At 41.7% G+C, this 25,863-nt stretch overlaps 1 protein-coding gene across 4 annotated transcripts in view; it reads left to right on the top strand.

Moving 5' to 3' along the window:
* Window positions 1-12,687: 12,687 nt before the first annotated feature.
* VCAN (versican) overlaps window positions 12,688-25,863 on the top strand; it is a 102,955-nt gene continuing 89,779 nt past the window's right edge. Inside the window, exons 1-2 of one of the 4 annotated variants that reach the window (XM_017675803.3) lie at window positions 12,688-13,283; window positions 23,324-23,399. In XM_017675803.3, the coding sequence (XP_017531292.2) occupies window positions 23,330-23,399 (70 nt within the window). In that variant the 5' untranslated portion in view covers window positions 12,688-13,283; window positions 23,324-23,329. The remainder of the gene's footprint in view (window positions 13,284-23,323; window positions 23,400-25,863) is intronic. The other 3 variants (XM_073234425.1, XM_073234427.1, XM_017675804.3) reach the window with 3 other exon arrangements.

Raw genomic sequence — 25,863 nt, 5'->3', positions numbered from 1 at the left:
TAGCCTGTCCTGATGGCTTCAAATTTAAGGAGATATCATGGTCCTCTGAACACACTGAACATTCAGCAGGAGAAATGTCACCAATTCTAGATTTGTTTAAATTTCTTACTTTCATTTCTAAGTCAATAAAATTTGAACTTTAGTACTCAAGGCATTTTTATCTTTTGCCTAAGAAGGTTGACATGCTACACTATTTAATTTTATAACAAAACAGGCTCATTATTCTCTTTAGAATCTATAATCTTTGTAGGGCCTTTGATCTACAGCTTACTATAGGTGTGGCCTAAGTGCCTTGAGACTTCCTGTCCCCATCTGAGAAATGGAACTGTTTCAGGGCTGCCATGTACAACCCATAATCTGTATACTGTGTGATGTGAAAGATACCTACACAATTGTACACAGCAGCTCAACTACAATGGTTGGGATATACATCTAATCTTTTTAACAGAGGCTCAAAATAAGAGCCACTTAACAAGCTGTAGGTTTATTTCTGTCACATGTAACTATCTGATTAATTAAATGTAAGCAGATGAGTACTGACATGGGAGATTGACAGTGCCAGGGGCCCAGTCTCCTTCTCCTTTGCTTCTCTGCCATGCCTAGGCTGTTGTCCTTACATGCATGCCCAGGAAAGCTTGCCACATCTCTGTTTCAGGCAGTGGGATGAAGGAAGGAAGAGCAGCTGTGCTGCCGTCCTTGAAGGACGTGTCTTAGGAGCTCGTGTCATTTCCCCTGTTGTTCTGTAGGCTGGATTTGGTCATGTGGTCCTTCTCGACTACAAGACAATCTGGGAAACATTGTCATGTTCTCAACAGTGATGATCCAAGCATGCTGTGATAGAAGGGGTGATTTGCAGGGCAGATGATTAGTTGGAGGACACATATTTTCTACATTTCCTTATTTTCTGTATTCTGACACTCTGGCACCTGGGGCCTTGATCCTGGAGAGAATGCCCTTCCTGGAGATGGCTAATTCCTTGAGATGGCAGACCTCTGTCCTGGGAGCACCCTTGGGCTACAGATCAACCAATCCAGAGCCCACACCCCCAACCATCTCCTTTATCAGACTTACACACACCAAGCCAACTGCAACACTCTGAATTGTCCCTGGGCCAGGTCAGGTAACTAAGGACCTCCTTTATAGCCCAGAATCCTCCCGAACCAGTCAAACTCTGCATTCCTAAAGTTATTCAGTGTACCTACCCTGTCTCGCCCATTCCCTCCCACAAAAACCTAATAACATCTTTGGGCCATGCTCTGCTTTCTCTGCTTTTTTGGCTCCTGACCATCCCTGGTCCTTCTCTATGTGGCCCTGTGGCATGCCATGCTTCTATTTCTAGGGATCTGTGAGTGCAAACATCTTCCTTCATGACAGTTATTTCCACATTGCTGTCTTACCATATCTAATTAAAACAAATCTTGGGTACATTTTTAACATGGGGGGCAACTATGTTATGTCTGCCAGAGGGTCTGTTAATATCTTTCACATATACTCCACAGGGATAGTTCAAGGATTAAGTGACTAATCTAGTCAACACTCACTTGGTAACTTTGTGGAGACTAACATTCTATACAAATATAAAGACAGTTACCCAACCCATGAGTTGAAGATCTTTAATATGAACATTTAAAATTTTAATATTCATTGTATCATGCAGTTGACACAATGCAATTAACATATCTCACTTCAAATTTTTGTTCTGATTTAGCCAACACTGTCAGAGGAATGGCTGGGGTTGAGATGTGGAAGATGAAATCTCATCTCAGTGGTTGGTGGTGAAAGGGTGAGTAGAATTCCCCAAGTTTTAGACACTTTCCAGTGAGTCTTCTTCTTGTTATTTCTGTTGATGGTGGTGAAGATGATGATGGAAATTTCTACCAGAATTACTAAAATTTTACTTTTTTTCCTTTTACTACCTTTAATTTTTATCACTGATCACACTAATGAGAAAAGTAGAATCTTCCACTTAATTGTATCTAACAATTAACACTAGGAAGAGATTTTTATCCAAACTACTTTTCAACAGTTGAACTTCAGATGCCACACTTATTACAAGGAAAATTCTCCTAACAAAAGCTAGAATAAAAATATAGTATAAGTCATTTGTAGAACAAACTGGTTGTGTGGCCGACACACCTCATGAATATAAGATGACCAAGTGTACTTGTTTATATAGCACATTCCTAGATTTCACTCACCGAAATTCCAATTTAGCAAGTCTGGAGAAAGCTCAGACTGCCTGCATTTTGCAAGCATCAAAGTGATTTTTTTTTAAATATACATTTACTATTTGACATCTTTGAGATGTAATTCACATGCCAGATAGAATTCACCCAGTTAAAGTATATAATTAAATGCTTTTTTACTATATTCATAGAGATATGCACTCACCAGCACTAAGGTAATCCAGAACATTTTCATTACCATGAAAACAAGCACCATACCCACTGGCAGTCAGCCCCATCTCCCTGTACTCCTCATCCCTAAGCAAGCACTAAAATACCTTCTGTCTCTGTAAATTTTCCTATTTTGGACATTTCATATAAGTGGAATCATAGAATATATGGTCTTCTGTGTCTGGCTTCTTCTTAGCATGATGTTTTCAAGGTTCATTCATGTGGTAACATGTATCAGTACTTCAGTCCTTTTTTATTGTTGAATAATATTCCCTTATATGTATATATTGTATTTTATATATTTATTCATCAGTTAATGGCCATGTAGGTTGTTTCCATTTTTGGCTACTGTAAAGAATGCTTCTATGAACATCAATATGCAAGTTTTTATGTGGACATGTTTCATTTTTCTCAGGTTTTGTTTGTCTCTGTTTCAATTCCACCTAGGAGTGGAATTGCTGGGGCAAATGAGTAACTTAATGTTGAACCTTTTGAGGAACTGATAGACCATTTTCCCAAGTGGCTGTACCATCTTATATTATGAACAGTGTGCAAGGGTTCTGAATTCTGCTTATTCTTACCAGTGCTTGTTATAATCTGACATTTTGATTCTAGGTATCTTAGTGGGTGTGGAGTAGTATCTTGTTGTACTTTTTAACTGTATTTTCCTAAAGGCTAATGATATTCACCATCTTTTCATGTGTTTACTGGTTATTTGTGTATCTCCTTTGGAAAAATATCCATTCAGACACTTTGCTCATTTTTTTAAAATTAGTTTACTTGTCTTTTCATTGACTGAGTCGCACAGTTCTTTATATATTCTAGGTACATGTTCCTTATCAGATAAGTGATTTGCAAAATTTGTCTCCTTTTTTGTGCACTGTCTTTTCACTTTCTTAACTGTGCCCTTTGAAGCACAAAAGTTTTAATTGTGATGAAGTCTCATTTTTAAATGGTTTCTTCTATTGCTTATGATTTTGGTGTCAGAGCTACAAAACCCAAATCATTTTTTGCAGTGGTATAAGATACATGTTGAGAAACACTGGTCTAGTTGCAAATGCTCCTTGACCTGAACCTGTTCATATCTTGAAGCTTGCTCTTGTGGATTTATTGAGAGTTGCCCTCCATAAGAAGATAGCCTAAGCCACACCCCAGTAACAAGACACTGTCTTCCATGTATGCATTCATCCGTGGTTATTCAAGTGTTACAGGCATTGTGAAAATTAGAAAGAGGTGCCAGCTGTGGCAAGACAGAGCCCCTTGGTACAAGTTTTGGTAGGTTTGTGCCAGAAGTGGAAGGAAGTCTGTCCCTTCTTCCTGTCTGTTGTAGCCTTGTGGCTCAACTAGCAGGGCTTGGGTGCTGTTTCAGCTCCTGCTTGTTTGCTTGGCCAGACGCTTCTGTGTAGTGCCTAGGTTGTGCAGCCATGCACACTGGTCCTGACCACTGTACTGGGTGCATTGTTTTGTTAGCTCATAAGAGCCTGGTGTTAACTCCATTGTGTAGATGTCACTATCTCTGTTTTGCCAGTGAGGAAACCCAGGCAGGTCAATGGGATACCTAAAGTTCACAAAACTTTAAGTAGTAGAACTGAGATTTGTGCCCCCATCCTGTTACTTCAATTTTAACAGTTTTTCCATTATGCCACTTCCTTGTATTCTTTTTGTCATTAGGTGTTGAGACCTTAAAGCTGACTAAATTCCTCCATCCGAAACCAGATCGGCAACCGCCTGACATGGGAAGCTTTTGCCTTGCCCGAGTCTGCCCTCAAATGACCACCTTCCCATCGCTTCCCTGTATCAAACACCTAGCCTGTTAATTCAGGACTGCCGGGGGCTTGGCAGTGTTTCTCTTCCCTCACTCCTGAACCAGAACAAGATCTCTTCTGCCTTCATGGAGTTGCCAAAATGCTATGAATCAGAAGAAATCCTGTAATTTGATATGGGATTGCCTAACCTCTGGAACACCTGGACATTTTTATGAATGAGACATAAGATCTAGGATATGAAACACATGGACACATACAAATACCCAAGGCACAGAGAGAAAAATCAAGGCGCTAAAACAGAGGAGACTGGAGGAAAGGTTTTTATAATGCCTTTTGTTTTTCAGGCAAATCTTCTTCGCCAGTGAGATACAAAGTACTGCATTTTTGGACAACCTGGCACTTGTTTTTCTCCTCACATTCTCTCATGCATTCCCTTTCACCTATACTGTATTTCATTATGTTTGGTGAAAAGTGCTGACTATTTTCTCTCTTCTCCTCAAGGGAGGAGTAAAGGGAAGTCTCCAAGAAAATGATTCACAGAAGTTGAGGATGTCTGCAAGAAGTGAAGCTCAGCATGTTTACTCAGGAAGTGGATTTGTTGATCATCCTTGCACCTACCTGAACAGCAGCAAAAGTATTGGGAAAGAAGTGATCAAAAGGAGAGAGGGCACAGGTAGCCTCTGCTCCCACTATTTGGTCTGGCAAGGATCAAGATTCGGGTGATTTTTCATGGGCTAAGTAATAGAGGAGAAAGTGGTTGCACTATAGGTGCTGTGCTGGTGTCAGACCAGGGCGTGTGGCGTATCTACCAAGGTGAGTGGGGGAGGGAGAAAGGAGAATCCCAGTGCATGTCCTAGGACAGGGGCTTGTGCAGCAGGGATGTCCCTTACAGGGCTACTCTGGGTGGCCATCACTGGGACACATGCCTCCCAAAGGCTATCAGCTGTCAGCCAGTGTTATCCAGGGAAACTCTAATGATCCCAAGGAGGATTATAACACCCTCCAGTTAAGAGGGTCTTGTCCCTTTCCTTCACCCTCACTTCTGCTGCTTCATAGCAGAGATGCTAAAGCCTAAAAAAGAGCAAGAAGAGAGGTTCCAGAGCAGCCTGCCCAGCCCTGTCTCATGCCAGCATCAGGGAGGAGTGAGATGATTGAAAAAACAGACATCCTCTCCTCCCCACGTGTCCCTTGAGCCAACAGGCATAGAAGTTTTGGTGGAAGGAAAGCTTTGATTAGTATACGAGAGGAACATTTTAAACTATGTAAAAACAGGCATGTATTAATGAGAAGTGGGCAGATAGTCATGGAATCTGCCCAAGATTCAGGAATCTTATTCTCAGTGGGAAAGGGGTCATTTGACATAGCAGTCTGGGCAGTGATTGGAAAGAAAAACAGTAACTTCCACAGTTTTGGTTTTCAACCTCCCTTTATAGAATCTGGAAAATAACCTAGTTTTTCAAGCAACCTCAGTTTTTACTCACATTTGCTTTGTACTTCTCCCTCTCTCCAAACATCATCTATTCATTTGTTCCCAAATAAACACTGTCCTCTCTCAGATTCTTCTATTTGACATTTGTAAATTCCATTGTCAGTAGACATCTCTGGCTCATCTTAGGAAATTCTGGCTTATTCTTCAGATGTGAGCACTCTTGAAATCTGCTTCCCCACTTCTTCCCCCTCCAAAGGTGCATTAATTATCTTTGCCATAGTAGTAATCTTTTGTGTTTTATCTACAGTCTAGTGCACTAATCTCTATGTATGGTTAGGGTAAAACTGTTCCGGTAGACCTCAGAAGAATACTTGTCTCAAAGATATACAATCATATGTGCCCTACTGATTGAGAATGTGCATTGAGGAGTGCTGAATTCACAGTGTTATTGTTTAAGACCCCCTTAGGAAAACAGCAAGCAGTTGCCACCTGGGTTTCTGGGGATTTGGATCTCTCGGCTGAAGGGGAAAGGGACTTTCTTGGCCTCTGGATAGTATGGATATTTTAACAATATCAGATTTTCCAATCCATTAACACAAAATAGTGTTCTATTTATTTGTGTCCTCTTCAATGTCTTATGGTTTTGGTACATAGGTCTTTCACTTTCTTGGTTAAATTTCTAAGTATTTTATTTTTTTTGTTCATGCTATTGTAAATGGGATTGTTTTCTTTATTTCCTTTTCAGATAGTTATTACCATATAGAAATGTAATGGCTTTTTTATGTTGATTTTGCATCCTGAAATTTTACGGATTTGTTTATTAGGTCTAAGAGTTTTTTGGTGAAGTCTTTAGGATTTTCTATATACTGCAAAATCATGTCATCAACAGAGACGATTTTACTTCTTCCTTTCTGATTTGGGTGTCTTCTGTTTCTTTCTTTTAACTGATCACTTTGGCTAAGACTCCCGATACTATGTAGAATAATGTGGGGAGAGTGGACATCTTTGTTAGGTCCCTGATCTTAGTGAAAAAGCTTTCAGCCTTTCACGGTGTTAGCTGTGGGCTTGTTAGGCATGGCCTTGCTGTTATGTTGAGACTAGGGGCTGAAGGATGGGAGACATGGGGAGATGTTGGTCAAAGGGTGTAAGTTACAAGGTGAATAAACTCCAGGGATCAATGTAGAGCAGGGTGACTGTAGTTAGCAACACTCTATTGTGTACTTGGAAGTTACCAGGAGGGTAGAGTGTTAGCGTTCTCATTTCACAATATATACATGCATCAAATTATCCACTGTACACCATAAACTTACATACTGTTATATGGTACTTATAGCTCAATAAAGCTGGGAAAAAAAAGAGATGGATATTGTACGAGTTGCTATGGGAGTGGAGGGGCATTCACAGGCAGGTACCACCCTAGAAAAAGGACACAAGCCCCCAGAAGATGGCAGAAGTGTGGGGTGGGAAGGGCCATTACATTCTCACCTGCATTCCTGAGGGAGGTCTGAAAATTTTATAATATATGTAAAGTCAAATTATTTCAGCTTTTTGATAACTAAGAGGAAGAAGAATTTTTAGCACATCGTTCTTTTCCTTGTTTTCTAAATGCCTGTATTTGATACTCATGCCCTGCAACCAGGAACCGTAGTGTTCTTGCAGTGCTCAATTCCCCTGAACTTCTTTTCTTGTTAGAATGACACTTAATGCTTTCCTTCCACCATTCAACTTTGGTTTGATTTATCAACTCTAGGAGACTTTCAGAAACTTAAAATGAGCCCTGAGCACATATCAACTAATGAACTATTTTTTATTACGGGAAAATAAGGAACACATTTTCTTCATATACAACAAGATCAGTGCCCGGGTTTCAATGTTGGTAGAATGGAAGAGATTTTTCTAATGCAAGAGGTAGATTTGTTGAGCTACCATTCTCCCTTATTCATTTGTCAGTAGCATGTTTTTTAAAAGATAGTTGGATGTACCAGCCTATGGACACATACACACACAAACGCTTTTCTCCTTCTAAATTCATTAGCCATTATGTAGATAGGTCATAATCTTGGCTATTCTAACAAATTAACTTTTTCTATAGAGATTATAAACTCCTTTAGGGTAGGAAATAGTTCTTAGCTTTTCCATAATGCCTGAATGCCTAAGGTCTAAAACAGTACACGTAGAAGGTGCTCAATTAATGTTTGAATTGAACAGAGAAAATAGAAATGGAATCAAGATCAGCTTGTGAAAGTATTTGCTAAGTCTTGCAGATATTCTTCTCCCTTTTTTTCTTGGTGGATTACAGCAAATATTTGATCTCCTTTGCATCTCAGGGTTAAAACGTGTTCATTTGTATTTTACAACAAGAGCTTAAAGTTACTGACATTCAACTAGTCTTGTAATTCTTTGCACTGAAGAATAAAAATGGAGTGCTTGCACATTACTTCTATGTTTTGTTCTGATACCTGTAAAGGAGTTCTCCAAACATTCTTCACTCTATGTAGAGCTTCCTTTGTTCCCCACCTTTGCTCCCCAGAGACACTAATAATGCTGTGATGCACCATCCATGGTGCTTTCAAGAAGCTTATTGTCTCTGGGTCCCATTGTACTCTAATTAACAAAATGATCTGGTACACACTGAACATAAACAGCAACTGCACAATTTTTGCATCTCAAAAGAATCTCTGCATTGTTTGTTCTCTGCCTTCTTGTAGATTCTAAGATCTCTACCGCTTCCTTGTGTTCAGAAACCAGATTCTTCAGTTTGTCTTGGTTCACTTTATAAAAAGTGACCTATATTTTTCAGGCTGTGGGGAGGGAAAGGAAAGAGTTTGAGGAAGTGTCTAAGGAGGGGAGCAAGGCTGCTACTATCTTTGATTCGACTCAATTAGACTGCCTTATATAAGCCTTGATCTTTTTCTTTATAAAAATGATGGCAGTTTTGATACTCTGCTCCCAGCAACCTCCCAGGGCAAACGCAGATGTGCTGAGCCATTTGGCTGCTGTGTGGACCGACTCAGAGAGCCTCTCTTGCCCCTAATGAAGTCATCTCCTCTCGGCAGCCCAGCCTTTCCCATCACTCCATGTTGGAACTTGGCTTTGCCTTGCATAGTTCCGTCATGATGTAGATGGTCTTCCTGTTAAGTTCTGGAGAATTCTGCTCGACCATGGACAGGACATTTACAGGAAAGAAGAAAACCTTTTCTCACTAGAAGAAACATTTTACTGTAACATTTTTGATTTGTGGGTTGGGAAGCAAAGGCTTGGTATCGGATTTCTGGGAAAAATCCAAATTTTCATACCTTTGTAAGAATATTTGTCTGTTTAATTTCTCTGAGTAATTTTTATACTTCAGGCTAAATGAAGTATAATCAGATTGTCACCATCACTTTGCCTTTTGCAGGGTTTCTTTTATTTTGTAAAGAAAGCAACAAAAGCCTGCATTTCCTAGACAACCAAAGAGGATTTAAAGTGTTGGATAAATTGCCTCTCCCTAATCTCTAGAGTTAGTTTTTTTTTTTTTTAAATGAAGCAGTCTTAGAGGGTTGGCTTTCTTTTTCTAAGATCTTTGGAATTAATTAAAGCTGCATTTTTTATCTGTCACATTGCTTCACCATCCAGAGCGTATATTTGCTTCACTGTGCCTAGGATCAGCCAGATGAGGGACTTGAAATGTGAACTCTGTTTCCTGCATGTGGATGGGCCTGGAGCCTTGTCATCTCTAGTGAAGCAACAAATAATGAAGAACCATGTTTGAGAACACTTCACCTGATCAATAAAAAAGGAGAAAACTGAAATGTGATCCTAAAGGACCTTAGAAGGAGGTTTAGATGAAGATAATGAAATTCCCTGGAGACCCACCTGCCATCTACACCTTTCTTCTCTAAGTCCTTGGCTGGCTGCCTCTGATCGCAGCCAAGTTCCTGAAGAAAAGATCTAGGCAGCGAAGCATGACATGCAGCTTCTGGCTTCTGGCTTCCGGCTTCTTGTAGACCTCAGCACTAGGAATAAAGATCTTGCTTTGTCTACACCTAGAACTGTAGAGTTTACATGCAGAATGTCTCCAGTACAAGGACATGATTTGAAAGTGAATGCACAGAATGATATTTTAGCTATTGTTTGATTCAGACTTAAGTGTAATGGGCAAATATAGTTTTGGTTATAAAAGCTGTGAATATATATTTTCCCATTCAAAAACTTTGATAATTTTCAGACATGGGAGAATCAGAAATAACTCCTCTCTTATTATCTTTGTCTTAGTGAAAATAAGAAAGAAGAGAAGGAAGAAAGGAAGGAAAGAAGGAAGGAAGGAAGGAAGGAGGGAAGGAAGGAAGGAAGGGAGGGAGGAAGGAAGGAAGGAGGGAAGGAAGGAAGGAAGGAAGGAAGGAAGGAAGGAAGGAAGGAAGAGAGGGAGGCAAAGAGGGAGGTTGGGAGGAAGGAGGGAGGGAGGGAGGGAGAATACAGCTGTAAACTCTATCCTAAATGTAGTTGTTATGTGTTCCTTTTTATTTTTTATTATTTATTTATTTTTATTTTGGTATCATTAATATACAATTATATTAACAACATTGTGGTTACTAGATTCCCGCCATTATCAAGTCCCCCCCAACATACCCCATTACAGTCACTGTCCATCAGCGTAGTAAGATGCTACAGAATCACTACTTGTCTTCACTGTGCTATACTGCCTTCCCCATGCCCCGCCCCCACTACATTATGTGTGCTAATTGTAACCTTATTCCCCTTCTCCCTCCCTTACCACCCACCTCCCCCAGTCCCTTTTCCTTTGTCAACTGTTAGTCGTGTAAATTCCTTTTTAATCCTTCTCTATTATAGAAGGCTACAAGGGGAAATCTGCCATAGAGAAATAAAGCAGATATTCATTTCATTTTAGCTATTTGACAGCCTAGAGAAATATTTAATTTTCTAAATAATAATGTTAGAAGCTAAAGTAAAGAAAAGGCATGCAGTAAAAACTTCTCAACATTGTCCATGTTCTGACTAGGCAAGTCTGCCTGAGAAAGTGCCTTTGCCCTGTAGAACTACTCAGTCAAGAGTTATAATGTCTATGGACATACAAATGTTGTACGGCTAGAGAAACACATTGTGCAAGATAAAGGAAAATATCAGCACGCAAAGAGTATCTGACCCATAATTTTTCATCATGTTCCACCATGTACAGATGGCACTATTTACAGTGAATGTTACTATTAACATTTACTTGAAAATGGATATTAATCTTCTATTAGTTACTTGTTTCTGCTCTAGGTCTCCTTTGTAGAAATGTTTTACTTAACTGTATTATGAAGGGAGTAATGGAGAGTTAATGAGCTTTTCAGATAGGCAGATCTACCACTTGGAAACTGGCCTTGGGCAAAACAACCTAAACTTTTTGGAACTCACCTAAGTTTTCTCAAATTTAAGAGTGAGAATAATAATACACATCTTGAAATGTTCCAGAAAAACCTCTCCCCTAATGCCTGGAGTTTAAATTTAAATAAGTATTATTTTATTTCATTTTTTCCCTTTCTGATTAAAGTCACCTTGATTGTAAATTTGCTATGAGTAGCACTGAAAAGACCACTGGACTAGAAGTCAAGAATTGTGTTCTGGTAACCAGCTCTGCTATTAATTGTTTGACTTAAAGAAAGTAATTTTCTGGGCCTTAGTTTGCTTACCTATTAAATGTAAATGTTGAAATCTGATTCTGTTCTGTGACTCCATTATTCCAAACATTTAATGGAATAGAATTTTAGTGTTACGAATGGTGGTATAATAACTATATTAAGAACAAATAAATCATTGTGAAAAAACAAATTTGATTTCCAAATCCTGCAGTTAATACTTATGCCATTCACTGTAGTGAGATGATAAATTACATAAGTAAAAAAAGAAATGGAAGGTGCACATTTTGAGAACTAAAATATTCTGGACAAAACTTCTACCCATTTGTCACCTAAAATATATGACCATGCAGAATGCATACAACGCAAAAGAAACATAACAAATGGGGATGCACAGGAGTCTGAGCTATTCTGAGTTTTAAAGTATGAGCTTAAGCCAACCTACTCAAAGAAACTGAGAGTGAAAATGGACTTTCTCCATTGACCATCACTGTTGTGAGGTGTTGTGTTTAATGTAATTTTTTAAGTAGAAACTTCAGAGAGATTTATGAGGATACTTGCATATTTGTGTAGTAATAGTAGTTTACTATCTATTCTAGTATCCAGAGCGTTAAACTGATGTGCACCTTGGACTTATTTTGTTCCCATTGTATAAACTCATACTTGACATCAAAGAAAAGGAAAATACAAAGTCCCTCTTTTCTAAGGGGCAGAAATCCTTTGTGTCAACTGGTTGACCCTTTGCTCTGTAAAGTCCTATTGGAAATCTTCTGTAACACAATGCAGGGTGTTCTTCCATGGGCTGATGTTGTTTACATAGTCCGGTGGGCCTGGCTGAAAAAGAAAATCACATAAACTCATGAAAGATTATGATCCCATTTCCTGACCACAAGGTGATTGATAGATCCAAGGAGTCTCTGTTAGCTAGAAAAATTATTAAGTAGTCTACCATGAGGGACACTTCGAGAGACTGAGAGAAAGGACGAGCGAAGAAAGCAGACTGTAGATTTAGGTTTGTGGCAGCGGAAAAGGATCTGTTTAAATCCGACAAGAGATTTGCTTCGGGGAATTTCCTGTCCAGCCCTTCATTACCGGGGTCTTTGTAGATTGCGCAATGACGTTGGGCTCCCCATTGAGCAGTTCCCGGGGAAGACAGTGGGGAATTTTTACACTTTCCCTCCAGATCTCAGAAGGATCTCGTTTTCTCAGTGTCTCTTTCAGGTTGGCAGAAGCCGCGAGTCTGACACATCCTTCAGATGGGACAGGCAGGCTCTGGGGCCGTGTAAAAACAGTATAACCAAGTTCTTTACAGATTTTACCGAGTTTCGTTTGCTCCCAAAAAGAATCACGGGTCCCCAGTTGTCTAGTGTTGGCCTGCCCCACAAGAGCCTGGGGGCTCCTTTCCCCTAACAGAACAGAGGGCGGGGAAGTGGGGGTGGGGGCGAGTGGGAGGGCAGCGGGTTCCGTGAGCCAGCGCGATGCTACTCAGGGAGTCGCTGAATGGGGAGCGCTGCTGTCCCCAAGCCGATTGGTACTTCTTGTCAGGAAGAAACGCCGAGAGGTGGGAGTGCCTGGGGAAGGAGGCAGGCGGTCCCTACCGCAGGCGCTGGAGCTGCCTTTCCGCCCCTCTGCCTGCTTTCCAAGCCTGGGCGCTTAGGAGTGGCTGAAGCTGTGGAGCGCTTCAGGAGCCTGTGAATGAACCCTCCTCCTCCTCTTCCTCCTCCTCCTCCTCGCTGAGTCTCCTCCTCGGTGCTGACGGTACAGTGATATAATGATGATGGGTGTCACAACCCGCATTTGAACTTGCAGGCGAGCTGCCCCGAGCCTTTCTGGGGAAGAAGTCTAGGCAGGAGGGCGCAACAGCCGCGGACAGTAGGTGCTGTGGACAGGCACTGGGACCGGGATCTGTGGCCAGCCCCGCATCCTCCCGCATCCTCCAGCGGCGTCCTGCACCCTCCGCACCCTTCCCCAGGCCACCGCTCTTCCTATGTGACCCGCCCCGGCAACGCCGAGCCCATTCGCGCAGCGCTGCGGTGAATTTTTCCCCCCAAACTGCAATAAGCCGCCTTTCAAGGTAATCACGTTTCTTTTGTTCCCCCTTTAAAAAAAAAAAACTTGTTAAAAAAAAAGCGACCTTAAAAAAAAAGTACACGGTAATTGGTAGAAGGTTTTAATTAAGGTAAAGAGAACTAGCTGTAAGGCTAAGTTAAGAAAATATATGCACTTTTTAAAATGCAGGTAACTTTCAGATGGACATTTGGAGAGAGGAATACAGAGGGACCGTGATGCTGAAAAAGATCCAGACAAAAGAAGCCCGGGGTGGGGTGGAGGTAGAAGGACTAACGGAATTGGGGGAAGGAAAGGAAAGGAATTGTGGAGAACCCCCAGAAAAGTCCCGGGGTCTTGAGTTGTAGAGAAGCGAGGCACCCTGGCACCTTGATCTTTTTTTGTTAACCTGCTCGGGGCAAAAGTTTGAATGGAGACTCCTGCGACTTGCCCGGGTACAAGTCCCCCCAGCCGCCTTGGTGCAGGCCACCTGGTTCCAGGCCCTGGTGTGCGGTCAGTGCCCGGTGTTCCTGGAAGGCTGTTCCCCGGCAGATCCTGACAGGGCGATTCTGCGCCCCAGCAGCCCGGAACCTGCGCAGACCTGACCCCTTCAGCCCGCCGGCAGTCTGGGAGGAGGTTCGACCGGGGGAGGTCCAGGGTCCCAGGGCCGCGTCTCTTTGGCTACTTGGGGGCTGTCAAGGCTCTCTCCAGTGCCCCTGGGTTCTTTTGTCCTGCGCGTGGTGTACGGGGGCCGACCAGGAGCGAGCAGGGGATGGGGGGTGGGGTTGTTGGAGCGCCGCGGAGGTCCGGTAGGCGCCTGGGCGGGAAAAGCTTGCCCCAAACAAGCCGGGATGTGCAAGAATTTTTCTCTCACCATGAAGAGCAAAGTGGAGGATTTCGCTCCCGTCTGAACCTGCAAACCAGTGTGCAGAGAGCTCCGCAGACAAAGGTGGCTCAGGGACCCGAATCTGGGGCCTCTACGACCAGCCCTCCTGCCCTGACTGCATCTGCCCTCCTTTTCCTTCTAACTCCCCACCATCTACTTGCTCTCGGCCCTAGTTGTGCAACTTTACTGGCGGGTCGACGGTCGCCGAGAGCGTGTGCCGGGAGCCCCGGGGGACGTTCTCGGCTGGAGCTTACCACTGCCTTGCAGAGGCGTGGGCTCCTGCAGCCAACATCCCTGGTGCGTGCGTGCTGGGGGGCATCAGAATTGTCCCTGTTCGCAGTGTCACTGGGCGTTTAGCGGTCAGTATGTATGGCAGCAGAGACCGAGGTATAAAATTAAAGTCATAGTTTAAACTATTTGTTCTCGGATCCAGCTGCGCTCCAGCAAGTCCTGCATGTCCCGGGGTGATGCTGCGGGAGGCAGGAGAAATCTGTGCAGCTTCTGGAGAGCTGTGCCGAGGTGCGCACACCCACAAGCGGAAAGACAGTCCCATTTCTCATCTTTGTCTCTTCTTCTCTGTCTCCATCTTCACAGCCTCCCTTCCCCTCTCCCAGCCGCTGCTCCAGCTCTCTCGCTCCTGCGTCCCCTCCCCCACAGCTGACAAATGAATGGCTAGTGTGAAATCCCTGCCTCCCCTGTCCGCCCAGGCAGCATAGGAGGGAGGAGCGAGGGAGGCAGCGGTTCCTTCGGATCTGCCCCTCCGTTGGCTAGCTTCGGGATTGCATAATTCAGATGTCTAGGAATAGGGAGTTTTGAGTCGGGTGTGGGCGCCCCCTGATGGAGAAATTCAACACAGGTAGAGAAAAATGTGCCTCCACCCCTACCAAACCAAACCAAACCAACCTCAAGGCGTTTTCACAACCGAATATTCAAGGATGGACCCTAGCTAACCCCTTTAGTCGTTAATTTTCTACTTCAGAGTGGTTTGGCGAACCCGAAAAGGAGGCCTTGCTTTGCCAAGCGCAAAAGTGCCTTCTCTTGACGGCTGGGAGGTGCGCGGCGCTCTAGGCCTTCTGCAACTTGGACGAACACACACGGTCCAGGTGTGGGGGTTTTGATGCTCAGTCTTGGGCGTCACTTTAAGACAGACAGTATAGAATGCCTTACTTTAGGAAATTTTACTAAGGTCCAGGAATACTTGAATCCAGTGTTAGGGCTGCGCCCAAGAACGTTACAGAAGAAGGTATCCTAACCCAGTTTGTTTCCTCGACTACACGATACAGGGCAAACGTGGAAATTTGGGAAGAGGCAGGAGCCGGAAGGAAAGAGAAAAGCTGCGAAGGGGTCAGAGCAGGGAAGGGGAGGAAGAAAGGCATGGAGATGGGGCAGATGCATGCAGACAGCTGGGAGAGGACACGCAGGGTGTGTTTTCGAGGTTTGGGACTGAATTCGGCGGCTTGTTTTAAGATATCTTTTTTCAATCCCACGAGCGACGGCAAACATGACTGAAGGGGCGTGCCGGGATGGAAAGGTAGGGGAACTAGCCCCTCGGAGCAGCTGGCGCCGGGAGCCGCTCCCCACTCGCTCAGCGGGCTCGGAGGGAGCGACCGCGCCGGCCCTCCGGCAGCGCAAGAGTCACCAGCTGCCGCCACGTGGGCTGAGGCTTCAGCTCCCGGCCCGAGACGGGTGTGACTTCTCAGGCTCGGAGACGGCTGCCCGGCCGCTGCGGCAGTGCGCTCAGCCTGGGAGCTGGCGCAGCGCCTTCGGGGTCCCCGCCGGAGGCCGGCGGGGCGGGGCTTGGCTAGGCGCGCCGGACGCGGGCGGGGCGCGGGCTGGGGGCGGGCTCCTCGCTGAGAGCCCCGCGGTCACGCACCCCTGCCTGGCTGCCGGCGGCGGCGGGAGAGCCGAGACTCCTATCCAGAAAGCTCTAAACGCTTATTAAAAGACTCAAGTTTCTTTTTTCTGGAGTCCTGGGAGTTGTAGGAGGAGCTTTTGCCTTGAGACAGGAAGGAAGTAAAGATTGATTCCAAGTAAACTATTTTTTGGCAGGAATAGACGAATTTATCCTGTGCTCCATATATTGACTTTTTAAATACGTTCAAGTTGGGTTAAGACCATTTTTAGTCAATTACAGTATAATAACGTTCCAAACTGTCGTAAAGAGCTGGTGTAGAATGCCAGTCGTTGCCAGTTGACAGGACTGATAGAATTCCTGAGCCCAAATGTGGCCCCTGGGGGTCCCTGCGCGTCCGGAACCCTTGCTCTGCCGGCCAGAGTGGGCGCTCAGCACCTAGTAGTGAAATACTGACAGAGTGACCTGGGCGCACGTGGCACAGACCAGACGTGGCCGCTTCTTCGCTTTACCTTGGAGAACAGGCTTTTAATGATCGCTTCCATCTCAGATTCTGTACCACTATCCCTTTTGGAGTCCTCCTAAAAAGCTGTGACCTAAATTAAGTACTGCTTGGCAGTTGTGCCGAACTTCTCCGTGAAAATATTCATATAAAGTCCTAAAATAGGATGTTATGATTTTGGTATAAAAATAGGAAGGCACCAATGGAAGCAACAACTAGTTTTCTGAGATAAATCTGTTCCCAGTTTGGGGACTGTACTTGGGGAACATTCCAGTATACTTGGAATGTAAGATTATATCAAGCAGAAGGTCTCAGAGACTGACTCCTAATTTTGAACTATAAGAAAGGAATAATTTACAGTTGTCCGTGTCTGCACCCACTAACGACTGCAATGAGTTCCAATGGAGTCCAAAGCCATTGAGAAATTCCTTCCTCCAGCAGGAAGTCCACAGTCCTTGATTTTCCTGGGGGTGGTGGGAAGAGGCATGAGAGTCAAGACTGTCATTAAGGACTTACGTAAGAATACAAAATTTTGTTTTGATTTTCTTAGTAGATAAAGAAGATACTAAGGTTATTCCTAAATTGCATTGACTGCTTTTAAAAATGCAGTTTGAGCAGAATCCCCATAGATATATGTATGTTTAAAGACGTAGTTTCTTCTTTTTTTCTGTGTTTACAAACTGGAGGGGAGTAGTTCTGATACTCCAGGATACCGGTATCTGTCTGCACCCTTGTAAATTCTATTTGGAAAGGATCTAAAAACCTAACTTAAGGCTGAATATGATTAATGTAAAGATAGAGTCATTGTTCTCTCTTTCCTCACATTATTATTCTTAAGTACTCTGTGGTTAATAATTGGTCACTAATTGAGCATCAGAGCCTTGGAGGGCACAAAGATCAACTGAAACTGACTCCCAACAGTCATATAACTAAGCTCTCCTTTCCTAGAGGGGTTTAAACATTTTCGTTGACTTTATTCATGGACAAACATCTCTAGACACTGTTTTAAAATGTGGTATGGCTCTGTGAGCAGAACTTCTCAAGACATACAGCTCATTTGAGGAAAAGAGTGAATGACTGAGTTGGCTATTATTTCACCACCCACCTAGATAAACCAGTTAGGACTCACAAACACTCATTGTTGGAGGTTACTTACTTGCTCTGTTCGGAGAAAACATGCTAATTGTTGCCTAGGTCTGTACTTTACCAGAAAACACAGGTGTCATACTCTCTCTGATGCATAATCAGAACAAGGGTAAATAGAGGTAAGGGTCTTGGCTGAGCTCTGCATCGATTAATGAATTTTCCCCAGTTTTATCTGATAGTCAAGACTTGGTAAATTATACTTAGATATAGTTACACATTTTTATTACATATATATTTTCCAGGAGTTTTGACTCTGTTATGTTCTTAACACTGAATGTGTTGTGGGTGTTCATATGTCAGCAAGTCAGTGCAAAGTGTCATCACTTAATGTGTTTGTCAGTTATGTTTCCTGAAACTCTTCTGGACAGATCACCTATAAAAGAGTATAAATGCAGGTCTATGTTTATATTTACCTTGTTTCTGTATTTATGTACATTATACCACATTCTTCTCAGAATTTTGAGGGGTGTTTGTGAAAATGAGATTATATAGCTTATAATAAGCATATAATATAGTATGTAACTTATCATCTTTTTACTTATATTAAATTACTGAGTTGATATTACCTGTGGTGTAGTGCAATGAGCACTCGACTTGGAGTCAGAAAGCTTGAGTTACACTTGCCAGCAGAGAAAACCAGGTTAAGAAACAACTTGTAGACCATAGGTGTCAAAGTCTATTAAATTGAAATACAGTTGTAAACGTCGAAAGGGTGAATACCTGTAGAAAGGCTTTGGCAAATGGAAAACTATACAAGTGTTAATATGTTATGTCCATGGAACTTATATTGATCTAATTCTATAATTTTAACAATAACAGTATTATCTAAATCATGCATTTCTCACTAAATCTATAAAATGAGTTAGAAAGAGCCATATTGTTTTAAGAGATTGTCTAGTTTTATTGAACAGAAGACAGAGTTCAGGAATAGATTAAAATGGACATGGAAATTCAGTGAAAAAGAAGGATTTTTCAACAAATGTTTTGGGGTGTACTGATTGGTCCACTCAAACTAAGAGTCAATCTTGGTCCCATTTCTTATCCTAAAATAGTTTAAGATGGATCAAATATGAAATGTATAGAATGACATTAAAAAAAATAGCTAGAGGAAATCATGGGATTTTTAAAATAATAAGCTGAGAGTAGAGAAACCTGTTCTAAATAAAAGATACTTGGAAAGATAGGTAAGTTTGACTAAATCATAGCTATTTACACAAAAACAGATAACACATTTGGAAAATATCTGCAACACATGAGAAACAAAAAGCTAATAACTTCTGATACGCCAAGAACTTTTACAAATAAAAGATCACAATCTATCAAAAAAAAAGGCAAATTTTACATACAGACAGTTGGCAGAAAGAGAAATATGCTTTTTGATCATATAAAGTTGCTCAGCCTCACTCAAAATTGAAGAAATGCTAATTAAAACAACAATAATATGGTGCACCATTATTTCATCAACCAGAGCACTAAAGCTTTAAAAAAATTGATGAAAGTTTGTGTTGGCTAGGTTTTGAGGAAACTGCATTTCTCATCTACTGTGGGAATGTAAATAGGTTCATCTTTTTTTTAGGAAAGAATTTGGAAAATAGCTATCAAATTTTTAAAAATGTATATACCCATTGACCCTGCAACTCCTCTTCTAGATATTGTCACATAGACTTTGGTAAAAATGTCACCCAAGACAAATGGACAAGGATGCCCTTTGCAGCATTGTTTCTAGTAGCAACATTTTAGACACACCTTAAATGCTCATCACAGTAACTGATGAAATAAAAGATGCTACATTCATCTAATGGAAAACTATGCAGCTGTTAAATCAACACAGAAAAACTATATTTGCTGATAGCGAATGTTCTCCGAGATACACTGTATTTTATGTGAAGAAAGTAATGTACCAAATAGTGTATATAACATGCATCTAGTTATGAAAAAAATGGGCATATTTATTCATTCAACACATTTCCTGAATGTCCTGGGCATTGTGGATACAGCAGAGAGCAAAGCACTAGGCTGCTCTTCTGGAGCTTATACTATTGTAGGTAAAAAAGGCAATTCTCATATATATATATAATGTTGATATGTGCTCTGATGAAAACAGAGTATGGAATAGGGAATAGAGCGCAATGTTTTAGATAGAGGAACGAGGAAGGCATTCTCCACATGGAGAACAGAGCAGTTCTAAGGGGGCAGTGACATGAAAAAGCTTAGCCAAGGAATCCAGTCACAGGTTAGTGATAAATTCACATGATGCCTTGCTTCTGTGAAGTAAATTCATGAGATTTCGTGTTTAAACCATGACATTTCTCTCTGTATCACAGTTAGTCCTCCTGGGAAAAAGCACCAGGAGCCGTTTGACAGTCACTGCTTGTTATATCCACCTTGTGGCTGAGGTGTCCCAGACAATTGGTTGTCTAGGGTAATTAATTTGAAGACTGGAAGACAAAATCAGTCTCTGCATCCTTAAGCCACCCTGTGCTCAGTGGGGCTTCCCCAGGATCAAGGGAGAATATTAAATATTTGTTTCCTGGAACCGTGGTTCTTTCTTTCTCGGAGGCAGCCCATCCCTGGCATGACCCTTTTCCTCTCTGCAGTCATTTCTCATGGATAGTCGGTCGTCCTGTTGACCTTGCTCTTGTGTCTCCCAGGCAATTAAACAGCCTCAGTCAGCTGTGCCTTGATTATTCAATGACTTTCTCCTCTTCTCATTGACTTCATTGGGGCAGAAGGCTAAATATAGGCACTGGCTCTCATATCTCCAGGTTTTTCTATACAGACAGACTTGTTATCACTAACAGATTACGCTAACAACACAGTCACAGAAGAGCAGAAGAATAGAAATGCAGGTGGGAGTGGCACTAAAAACATTACAAGAGGCTTTAAAAAGTGTCTGATTTAGTAAGATCAAATGCAGGAGGCAAATAGTGTTAATAGTCTTAACAGTCATAAACATGACAGAGGTTTAATAGAGCAAGAGAGTGATGCCGATGGACTGCAAGGAAGAGGCTGTAGTTCGGAGGCAGCTAAGGCCAGTTAAAGCACTCTGAGATATTTTCTATAGAGATAAATGATCCACCTTTAAATCAAGGGTTGCAAACTCAGGAGACGGATGGGAAGCCACGTGGGGTCAGTGACGACCGCGAGTGCACAGAGCAAAGGTGCTTCCCCTGCTCAGTGCTGATAATGGGCCAGTAAGAATGTGGGCCTAGAGCTGCTTGTCGTGATGTTCCATAACAAGTCAGAGGTCTGAGACTTAGTGTGAAAACCCCAATTTTTATATGTTGACAACTTATTCAAACATATTTATACTAACATATTTAAAACATGGCTGATGGTATATTTTTAATGCACTGGCTTCCTTCCCTACTCTTGTCTTAGGGGCAGTCTTAAGGCAAGTGATGATTATACTTGCTATATAGACAGAGAAAAACCACTTGCCACTATTCTTCAAAAAGGAGAGAAAGAAACTTTTTTGAGAATGAAGTATGGCACAAAGAGTTAGTTAGACTTTCAGTATTGGTCTTGGATAGGAAACAAGATGTAGAAGAACTATTTCTGGGCCAGGACCACACTTTTTCTCTGGTTTGGTTATGAGAACTGACCCTCTAGATACTGACCAACATCAGATAATATTGTGTTGTGGCAAATATTCAACTGGACTGATTTAAGTGCATTTCAGGTATTAATTAGCTTCTTGTCCATATTTGTAAGAAGTTGTCAGCATTTCACCTCAAAGTGTGTTTCTGAGTAGGAAGTGGAAGCATTTGTCATGAATTTGGTCCACAAACCTTCCTCAAGGGTTTTCTCTGAACCTGGCACTGTGGAAATATTATGGGAATTAGTAGTTTGAATATACTAGCTCTCCTTTCCAGAAGCCTACTCTTGTGCAGAGGAGATAAAACAAGCTTACAGGTAATGACTCCAAGCACTCAGCAATAGGTTACAGGACAATTTTTTTAAAGCATAAGTTGTACACTACTTATGGCTACAACAGTTTGAGTCCAGTGAAGAAAAGCAACCATCTCTCCCTTTTACTCTCTTCTTAAGATGAATATACCTTTCCCAGGAGTACCCCCTCTACCCCCTGCAGATATGCTCCTACATCTCACTGGCCAAGATCTCATCATATACAGTTGACTCTTGACAACACAGGGGTTAGTGGCTCTGACCTCCTGCACACTCACAAATCCGTGTATAACTTTTGACTCTCCAAAAACTTAACTACTGATGCCTACTGTTGACTGGAAGTCTTAACAATAACAAATGGTCGTTTAGCATGTTTTGTATGTCATACATATTATATACTGGTTTCTTACAATAAACTAGAGAAAAGAAAATACTTTTCAAATTGTTGAAATCTCCAAAAAATTTTCCAATAGACTTACTGAAATCCATGTGTAATTTTGTTTTCCTTTTTTTTCCTTTTTCCATCCCTTCCCTTCCCTTCCCTCTCTCTCTCTCTTTTAAAGTAACTGGTTAAATGCTCATGCAATAGCCTGGTTCAGTTCAAACTTGTGCTGCTTAAGGGTCAACTGTACTCTTTCCAAAACTGATCATTAGCAAATGGAAAGGGACCAGTGTAACTGACTTAAGATAATCAGGATTGTCCCCTGGGGCTGAGCCTTGATCCAGTCTCCCTATAGTATATGGCTATGTGAAGGTGGGTAGATACTAGAATGGAATCAGAGTTTTATTAGAAAAAAGAAAGCAATGACTGCTGGGTAGCCAATCTACAATGGCTGTTACAGAATTGTTCTAAATACTGCTGACAAGGTAACGACTGTGGATATCAAATAATCTTCTGTAGTTCTGCTAAGATTGGCTTTGATTTCTAGATGGTCCCCAACACTGAAATTTATCCTCCTCATAGTTACAGCTTCATGGCAATTCAATCTGGAAAGAATCATTCTAAGACCCAGATTATTAAATGTCTTCCCAAAATCACACAGTAAATTAATGGCAAAGCCAGGGCAGGGCTTTTTGACTCTCAGAACAGGGTGTTCTCTTTCATTCCTTACCCTTCAGAGTTTGGAACTGTTGAAATTGCTTTAAAACTCATAGCAAAAAAGTACTGGTGTTTTTTTGGAATTAACAACTTCTTATAATACATTTATTTTGTTTGTTCAGCCTTCTGGAAAGTAAATTGAGTCAGCGCTTTTAAAAGCCCATTGAAGTCCTTATTCTCTGTTTTGAGACCATGTGCAATGAACCACCTTGGATTCCTTCCCACCTCATTTGATGCAAATCCCTTTCTTTCAACATCTCTTCCTATTTCTTCCCCATCTTCTCTTGCTCCATGTATGACCAGCTTCCTGTTCTTAAATAGACTTTGTGGTCACCCCTCCTTCTCTGTGCCGGCTCCTAGCCACTAGTTACTTAGGCTGTGGTCTTCATTATTCTGGCAAAAGCCTACCCAGTTGTGGTTGTCCCACATATCCACATTGTGATATATCCCCAAATTGGGTTCTGGGCTTATTTTGGTACCTACTGCTTTGACTGAGAGTCAAACTAATAATTAGAGTGTGGGGACAACTTCTATTGCAAATTCCCTCTTGTTCTTACAGTTCAGGAGGAGCTGCTTCTTGTACTCTCATTGCATACAGTGCACAAATAGCCTATGATTTATGGCCTTCCACAAACCTGAATACTTATATGCTTTGTATTTTTCTTTATTTCTAGGACAAGATGTTGATAAATATAAAGGGCATCTTATGGATGTGCTCTACCTTAATAGCCACCCATGCACTACATAAAGGTGAGTGTGGTAACAATTTCTTTGGTGCTAAGAGAAGTTAAAATCTAAGTCCTGGGACATCAAATGGCAATATGGAGTCACCAAAATAAAGGATTAATTTTTTATTTATTCAGGGCTGAATACTTTTAGCTAAAACATCATTGGGCTAAAAACTGGTTTTTAATAAATCAGTCAGAACAAAATAATGAAGAGGATGCTGAAGCAGCGAGGGGGCTTTCAATAAATTCCCAGATTACTTTCAAACTGTGCAAAAAGGTTCATTGGCTTATTCTTCAGTACTACTCAAAGTCTCTCCTATTTAAAAAAAGGACTATCAAACCCTCAGGAGACTAGATTTTGAGAAAGATCAACAAGACAAAGAGATGACTGACAGCCAAGGTTTTGCTCCCATCTCCCTTTCTTTCCTTTCCTCTCCTTTCCTATCTGTTTTCTTTCTTTTCCTTTTTCCTTTCCTTCCCTCTCTCTCTCTCTCTCTTTTAAAGTAGCTGGTTAAATGCTCATGCAATATTTTTCTTAGCTTTAAGTCATGTACCCACCTAATGAAGGCTCTGTGATCCCAGGGTGTGGACAGCAGTCCGTAAGAACGATGCGACCGTGCGTGTCAGTGCTCTGCTCCTGCCCAGTGCGCCTCTGCAGACTCACACTCCATTTCTTTCTCACACTCACTTTATGCTTCAGACTCCAGATAATTTGTAATCCATGCATAGACTTTTGTATTCCCTGTTTTTTCCATTTAATTCCATCTGCCTGGTAGTCCCTTCTCTTGTTCTCTACAATTCTGCTTCAATTCATTCTTCAAGACTCAAAGCTTTAGTAACACCCCATCAATCCATCCATCTTATCTGTTCCTTCATCCATCCATCCATGCATCCAACTCTCTACCCATTCATTTATCTACCCATTGACAGTATTGTCTGGGTACCTTCTGGGTGCCAGGTGGTATTCTGGGTGCCCAGGGATGTACCAGTGGATGAGTCATACACTGTTTCTGGATTTCATTGAGCTAATCTCCTAGTTATATGAGACGCGCAATAAACAACAAACAAACTATCTAGATACTTGCAGATTCATGAAAAATAAGGTGGAGTGTCATCAGGAAGATTGGCCTGACTAAGGGGAGCTGGTAAGGCCTCTGAGAAAGTAGCATTTACACTGAGATACGAGTGACCTAGATGGCTGCCAGAGTCTACACTCCACCAACCTGCTAACCACCCAGGAGCTGGTCTTTGGCATCATCAGGAAGTGAAAGTGAAGGTCACAGAAAGGCTAGCACCACAGCATCCGGTGAAGAGGGGGCACACAGAACGGAGAGAAGAAAAAGGAGTTGGCTAGTGTGGGTAATCATAGACAGGGAATTACAGAAAATAGTGGGAGAATCTTGAGGGACAGAGCAACCCTCCCTCCACTGAAAACAAAGTTTAGACTTTCTACTTTAAACAAAGAAAGAACTCACACAAACAATGGGAAATAAACTACTTATGGTGTAGCTCCTTGATGATATTTTAAACTAGTAATAATAGCTAACAATTCTGAGTAATTTATATGTGTTAGGCTTTAAGTATTTCATATAGTTTATTTAATCTCTACACCAATGAGGCGGATGTTTCTCTCCCCATTTGGCAGAGGAGGAAACGACTGTACCGAAAGGTTTGGAGGCGTAGCTAGTGGAGAAGGCCATACAGAAACCCAGTGATGGAGCCTGCAGTTGAGCCTGGGCACTCGGGCTCCATAGTTCATGCTCTTAACCACTGCAGTATACTTTACTCCAAGAATCAAGTTCTTTGTAAATCTATGATCACAATCATGGGATGTAATTAGTCTGGGACTAATTTCAGAAGAACTTTATTTTTACATGAGGGGCAAAAGTTGAAGATCCACATAAACACAAATTTGCCAAGTTCATAGTGAGACACACAGTGATCACTTGTGAGCAAATTCAAGTGTGTTTGTCATAAGGTTGTTGTCAATAGGTTTAACCCTAGGCAATCAAAAGGACAATTACTAACATAAACCAACACCTTGTCTACTGTTTACTGGCTTGTTTTAATGCATGAAGAGCTCTTTGTATTAACATTACTCATTATGCTGGTTACCTAATGTTGACCTAGTTATTTGGCTATTCCTCTAGTATTAATAAATGGAGTTATGCATAATCATGAGTAAATGTATGAACCAGAGATTGATACTTATCACCCTAGAGAGTGATGAATTCCCATATTCTCAATCTGACATGTATTTGGCTGAGGTCTGTGTATGTGTTGGTCTAATTGTATAGATGAAATTTACATCACCCTTCCTTCACAGAATTTATTGACAGAGAATGAAAGGTAACTGATCATTCATTCATTATTTAGAGATTTCTCCCTTATTATACTCGTTCAGACTACAAATCATCTGGTGGGAACAGTAAACTTTTTGTTAGAATTCATTTTTATTACTTATATTGTCAGAGTTTCAGACAAGT

This window comes from Manis javanica, chromosome 1 (genome assembly GCF_040802235.1).
Source record: "Manis javanica isolate MJ-LG chromosome 1, MJ_LKY, whole genome shotgun sequence".
Taxonomy (NCBI): Eukaryota; Metazoa; Chordata; class Mammalia; order Pholidota; family Manidae; genus Manis; species Manis javanica.
Note: the sequence above shows the minus strand (reverse complement) of the source record. Positions and strands in the feature narration are given on the sequence as shown.